General features: G+C 35.5%; 1 protein-coding gene across 1 annotated transcript; it reads right to left on the bottom strand.

Moving 5' to 3' along the window:
• On the bottom strand, positions 1 to 6,617 carry Rh5 (Rhodopsin 5). Its single transcript, XM_068762164.1, has 8 exons — positions 6,434 to 6,617; positions 5,761 to 5,952; positions 2,241 to 2,456; positions 1,859 to 1,989; positions 1,535 to 1,674; positions 546 to 739; positions 243 to 344; positions 1 to 118 (listed from the first exon to the last, which is right to left on the bottom strand). The coding sequence occupies exons 1-8, from the start codon at positions 6,484 to 6,486 to the stop codon at positions 1 to 3; spliced, it is 1,146 nt and encodes a 381-aa protein (XP_068618265.1). The 5' UTR covers positions 6,487 to 6,617.
• Between the last annotated feature and the right edge of the window lie 268 nt (positions 6,618 to 6,885).

Genomic DNA, 6,885 nt, shown 5'->3' with positions numbered 1-6,885 from the left:
TCAGGCTTCAGCGGTGGGCGTGTGGGACTGGGCGGTGGCGACGCTCGCAGTTCCCGACACCGCGTCTGGATCTTGTTCACGGACTCCAAGCCAAGGCACACGCTTCTGGAGCTCAGCCCTGCACAAATCATATCAGCTAAAGTATCTTTAAGTATAGACGCTTTCATTTAGTTCTAAGTTTCTTAGGTGTGTCTCTAATTTGAAAAGAACACAGTGATTATCAGACAATGAGTCATTCTAACCTGTATCTGGGGTGGTTGATGGCATACACCCATGGATCAATGCAGGAGACGATTTTGCAGCAAACGGCAGGAATCATCGTGGTGACCGGCGATAGAAGGCTCCTGTTTAAAAAGCATAATTCAAATTCAAAAATTCCTTATCCGAACCTGTTCTGATAACAAATACTTTAGTAATGAGCGGCATAGATGAAGTAAGCTTAACTATTTTTAAATTACAAAATTGAATATTTTAAAAAGATTAAATATCACGTCATCCTCAAAATCTGTAGAAATAGCTAATAGGTTAATAAGTATAACCGTTACCTGTCTCCGTAAGCTCCAGTCATGGTGACGAAGGCGTATGGTGTCCAGCCGCAGACGAACATGAAGAAGATTGTGAATGCTACTTTGGCGATCCTGATCTCAACGCTCTTACTGGCATCCTCTTTGTTGCTGGCTAACGACTTGACGTTCATCTTCTTGGCCTGTTCTTGTAGCATCCTCTCGTGAAGTCGTACCTGATATCAGTAACATTAAATTAAGAAAGTTTGTATACTTGGCTTATGGAAATTCTATTTCAACCGTAAGACGTCTACTGTTTAGACGTAGACCTCCTCCATAGATTTTCGATATGACCGGTCGGAAGCGGACTGTATCCGTTCCGTTCTTCATAAACAATCATTTATCAAAGAAAACTGTGTAGTAGATAAAGTAAATAATAAAGTTAATATTTTTTAAAATATTAGCTCTGTTGTACAAATTTATGACAATTTGGTCTTAAAGTTAATTTGCAAATAAAGTTTAGACAAGGTAGAGCATGGAAGTTTTACATATAATACAAACACAGCAATGAAATATAAATTGAATATTAATATTTTTCCACTGACGGTACTAAGCGTTTGTGAAAGCATTTGAACGTAAACATTTTCTTACATATTAAAAGTGAGGTTCCTGAATATGTAATAAGGAAATTATTCAATAGAGAAATCCTACGGGAGCACGAAATCGAGCTGAATATTTATTAGGTACGTTGCGTCCGATTCGTTTTAATATACGATTTAGGAAAAAGGTTCGGGTACCGAATAAAATGGATTTGGGGAATTTATTTTAGATTCTGAATATGCTAAGAGCCAGAATTTTTACGCAAAATCTCTGAGGATAAGTATTAAAATCACAAACGTGCTTTTTAGCTAGCCGATTTGTATTCTGCGTTCTAGACAAAATCCTCTTCGATAGTTTTGAAGTATACCATCTCTTACATTCTTCCGCCGTGGTAGTAAATTTAGTTATATTAAGCAATGCACAATACTTACAGCACTGAAGAGTTGAGAGTAGAAGTAGCAGATGAGAGTCATTGGAATAACGTAGCTCCATACAAATATGCAGGCAACGAAGACTTTTGTGTCCTGGTCATCGGTGAAATAGTCGAAAGAGCAAGTCGTAAGGAAGCCCTCTGTGAAGACGGAAAATTATGCGGTGAAATATTTTTGACTTTGACTTTGTTATTAGAATTATTACGTGAATAGAACAAAAATAAAATGGATAAAATCTTTATGTACAATATTACCAAACATTTCTCTTCAGAATTCAGTCTCAAATACGTACATATTGAATTGATTATTTAATTTTTTACTTACCAGGCACAAATCGTCCCCAAATTTTCATGGCTGGTAGAATGGTGAAAGGTAAAGACCAGAACCAAGTGAATGTAATCAGAAGCGATGCCTGAACTTTGTTTATCCTTCCGTCCAGCGGACAAGAGATGGTCCTGTAATATTAAAGGTTATTATTATTATTTGAGATACATTCAATAAGTATAGGATATGTGGACTATGGTCGTAGTACATTCGTTTTTTCATAAAAAAAGATTACAAAATTACTAAAAACAGATTACCTCTTATGTAAAGATTACAAAAAATCTCGAAAGGAACTACATGAAGCATACATAGTTCACGTTATTTAAACTGTATTGGAAGGGAGGTATAAAAGCCGAACGTTCATTTTTCAATAAAAACGTACTTGTATCTGTCGAAAGCGATAACAGCGTTCGTGATCGCTCCGCCTATGCCGGAAATGGAACCTAGCACCGCGTAGACGTCGCAGCCGAGCTGGTAGCCGATTGGGTACTGGTAGAACGAGTTGACTATAAGCAGCGGCATTTCCAACATCATCATCAAGTCGAACACTGCCAGGTTGATCACGAACATGTTGCTAGCGCTCCGTAAGGATTTTGATCTGAAATCAAAATTTATCGCATGTTATTGATCCTTATCTCTATAAAACTTTAACTGTAGTAGATGGTATCGTAAATTTTGTACAGTATGATTATTTTTATTATTAAAGCCTTTAAACGCATTCACATTGACTGTAAGGGTAAAGTAGAATTTTTCTCGTAGAAAGAGTAAGCATAGCATGCATAGTTTGGATTGGTAGATTTCAAATTTAAGTCTGATTTTTATTCGAAGAATTACCGTTTTATTTCGACATTTTTCTGCGTAAATTAAAAGCAACTGTAATGCTATAAATGCACGTAAAATGTACATCCATCATAAATAATTACCACAAATTACAACCTCCGATTTTCTCGGTTAAAATATTTAAACAATACGTGTTAATTTTTAGAGAAGAAAGAATGAAAAAATTAAAATTTTCGTCATTAATATCATCTTTTATGAAATTTTCCCACGCTTACGACGTATTAGGGTATAAATTATACTTTGATATTATTAAGAATTTCGCTCGAAGACAGTGAAACATTTAACATAAAGAGCGCTGCTAAACTTTGAAAGCTTCATTAATATCACATGTGAGAAACATGTGCGATAAACAATTAGTTATACCGAATGACATGTGACACGATGACATACTTATTTTCGCTTTTAATTAAGGGATAAATTGCTTTTGAACATTCTCGCGCGTTACTTATTGTAATGACGTCACCGAAGAGTTGAAACATAACACATCATTACTTCAGTCGTTTTAATTGTAAATCCTTTGACGAAAAATATTTTTGTAGCAATATTCTTCGGTTTCTAAATTTTCTTTACGTTATTATAATATAAATGTTTGATGAAAAGTTTCAAGAGGAACTTTTTATAATTCCTATAATGAATATTGCAGTCATAGGACCATAATCGTTTCAACTACAGAACGTTCACTGCTTGACATAGGACTCCCAGTAAATTTTAATATGCGGCATCTTGAAATGGCCTTAACATGATCCCCTATTCGGACGTCCTTCAGTCATAGGATAAAATATTAAAATACGACGGAAAATTTAGTTTTAAGTATTTACAACAAAATTTTGTCTGATAAAAATTAAAACAATAGCATTATTTGAGTTTGGAATTAGATTTGATATTATATTAATACAATTCTTCATTCATTCGTACGCTTTTTTGGAACAACTTAAAGTGAGCATTATGAAAATTCTCGTGTCGATTGGAAATAACTTCTGGAAACTCTAACAGGCAAAACTTTTCCAATTACCTCTTCAAACTGTAAGTAAATATACAAAAAACTTTACTGCTGACATATCACAATTAAATCAAAGTAATTTTGATATGACTTTAACCAAAACTGTGATTTTTATTGTGTCCTTCAGATAGTAGTCGTGAATGTTTTTTAATGTTATAGAGACTTTCACAAATTATATAAAAATTAGATGTGTGGAATTTTAAAATAAAAACAAATCGTAAATTATTGGATTCCCGATATCGCATGACGAGTATCAAATAGCGTTTCGGTCGCCCCGATGACACAGATTCGAACCGCGCCGAGAAAATAAATAGAAATCGAATAAAATTGTATCGAAACATCGGAATCGTTTCCCGGAGTAGCGTCGGGCACGGGGGAGGCGGGTGGCTCACAACTTTGCCGGTGACACTCGTTGGAAAATTTTCACGCAGATGTCGGATGAAAATCCTCTTTAATGCTGTTTTAATTATTTTTTGTGAGATTACAAAATATTATAGCAGGGAAAAGATTATTTTATTTTTTGTTAATAACCGTTTTTCTGTATTAAAACTTTTTATAAAAAAGAAACTGAAAATGCGGAGATTTGTAGGCAAATGAAAGTGACCAAAAGCCCAGAGATTGTGATTGTCAAGTTGAAGTGACAGGTCACCTACCGCCAAGAACAGATGGCCGGTGAAGCCTAGAGGTTCTGATGTAGAGACCATGCACCAGCAAGCGCAGTGTAAACCCTTACCGTCTAAGGTGGATAGACGATTTGGGTAAGTTCGTCGAGAGACGCTGAATGTATGCCAACTTCTACTGATTCTATTGGAAATCTATGGGGAAGACCTAAGGCCAGTAGTGATCATTCTACAGATTGAATGATGATGATGTTTAAAAATAAAAAAGGCAGAATTCTTTTGCGTTGAAACGCGAAATAATTATAAAATTAACGGATAATTTTCTAGTTATATCCATGTATAGATTATCATAATTTACTTTATTGTTAACAAAATATAATATTTGAGAAGTTAATATTTAATTACCGACGTCATTTCTAGAGTAATACTATACTATTCTTATAGGCATGTAAATGAATAAGGTAATATCGAGAATGGATTGTCGCTACGAAAATTCGTAGCTCCGAGAAGTGTGGCAAGTGGTAGCGGTCCCAGCACGCTTAGAAAGTTAATTAAATCGCCATCGAGTGATGCAGTCAACGGCACTCGATCCAATCTTCAAATTGTTGCACGTTATTAGCTTCAGCACCGTTTCGCCCGACATCAGCTTTTTGATTCTCTTTAATAACATACAGCTTTATGAAGATTCATTACACTACGCACCTCTATGAGATTTTATCGTAAGTCATTTAAATATCCCCAAATATTATCTTAGAGGGCTTTGAAGGAAATCCATGGATTATATAATATAATTAATGTGAAACGCGCAACGAGTTTCGGAAATCCTAACGATAGCCGTGGGCGGTCTTAAACGAGAGAGATTGGTGTGTCCCGAAGATGACAGCGTTGTTATGATTACAGTAGTTTGTTTGAATTAGAACGAGAATTGTTGCTATATTTATAATTTCGTATAAAATTCAGGTATAAAGGACTTTTGAGAAAAAGTTTAATTAAGTTTTAGTTAATTAAGCTTTCTTTATTAAGCTGTCTTTTTCTTTTAAAAATTTTCAGTAAGTAAATTATTTTTTAATTATTCCCAAAATATTGTGTGGATAATTAATAAACATCCTCAATGTCTTATTCTTTACAATGGAAAGTTGTAATTTATTTGTTGGCTATTATTGACGATAAAAATTGCAAAAATATATTTTTTACGGAAGCGGCATTTGTATATTCCGTGGGAAAAGGGCTCAGAGGGCGCTTAACCTAAAACCTCTATTAAGGTAGCGAAAATTGAGGGCTCCCTGTGGAGCCTCGATTCGGACCACTACATACTATAGTTTCACTGGAATAGGAGACCGCAAAGAACTTAGATCACTTAGGCGGACGCTCCATGGTATGACTTGGCTCTCTTGTCCAAAGAGCAAAGAATCGACTTTAAAAATGCTATAAAAATATCTTACGTGCTGAATATCCAGATGACGATGCCGTTCCCGGTGAGCGAGGTGATCATGAGCATGGTGTAAATGAGCGCGAGGACCAGGTGATAGTATTTGTTGACTGCTGGGTAATTTCGCCAGTGCTCATGCACCATGTTCTGATGCTCTTCGGGGATGTTCCAACCCATCATGTGCTGTACGATTTCGGATGAGACCCTAGAACAATGGACAACGTTAGTGTATTTCAAATTATTACGCGCGACACTGTATATTTATGCTAAAAATTGTTATCTTTGAGTTACTTGAATTATTTATTACCAGATGCACTTAGTGATCTGCAATTAGCGAAAGAGTGTCTTGGCTACCAGCCCGTAAACGAAATTCGGAGGATGACGAATATTCTAATAATTTTTAGTACAGGGAAGTACCGATTTCCTCAGGATGTTTCATCCTTTCAAAAGCAGAGGTAATGTTTTGTCATTCACACTAGGTGTACCCCTGGTGGTAGCCGAACCCATAACCTATGATCGTAAATAACCTCAACTATTAGGTTATCGTTATTTTCTATAAAGTAAAACATACATTCCATAAATGTTATCAAAAATGTAAGAGAAATTGTTAAAAAAGACACAATAACCCTAAGAAAACACTGAAGAAAATTAAAGATAAAAAAAATAAGTTGAAAAACAATACTCACAGCTTCATCGGATAGGCCATGGGGCCGATGTCGTCTGAATAGTTTGTCGCCATTTTGTGCAACGCCTTGTTTAAATGTAAAATTAAAAATTCTACTTGGACGAGCACTTGGTAGGAAGAAAAGAATTATAACATTGGGCGGTTGAGATTTTTTTGAATTGTCTGCGTTTTATGACGAAGTGAGTAGTCCGACAACGGCTGTCGCTTCTCACTTGTGCTGTGCTTGAGTTGGTGGGCACTTTTATATTGACCGAATGGTGCGTGCCTGTTAATTCCTTAATTGAATAAAAAACTAAAGCTTCTTGTTCATTTGATCAAGCGTGAATCAGGTGTATGTCGAGTGTTCTCAATCTGTTGTTTCATTTTTACTTTAAAGAATTTTCTAGAAAAATGTTCTTGAAGCGTTCTAGTAATTTTTAAAGAAAATTTATGTGCAAGTGCGAATTCGGAAGT

Source organism: Battus philenor, unplaced genomic scaffold (assembly GCF_028537555.1).
Source record: "Battus philenor isolate CCGP_79_NKW_IND1 unplaced genomic scaffold, ilBatPhil1.0.hap1 SCAF_16, whole genome shotgun sequence".
Lineage (NCBI taxonomy): Eukaryota > Metazoa > Arthropoda > Insecta > Lepidoptera > Papilionidae > Battus > Battus philenor.
Note: the sequence above shows the minus strand (reverse complement) of the source record. Positions and strands in the feature narration are given on the sequence as shown.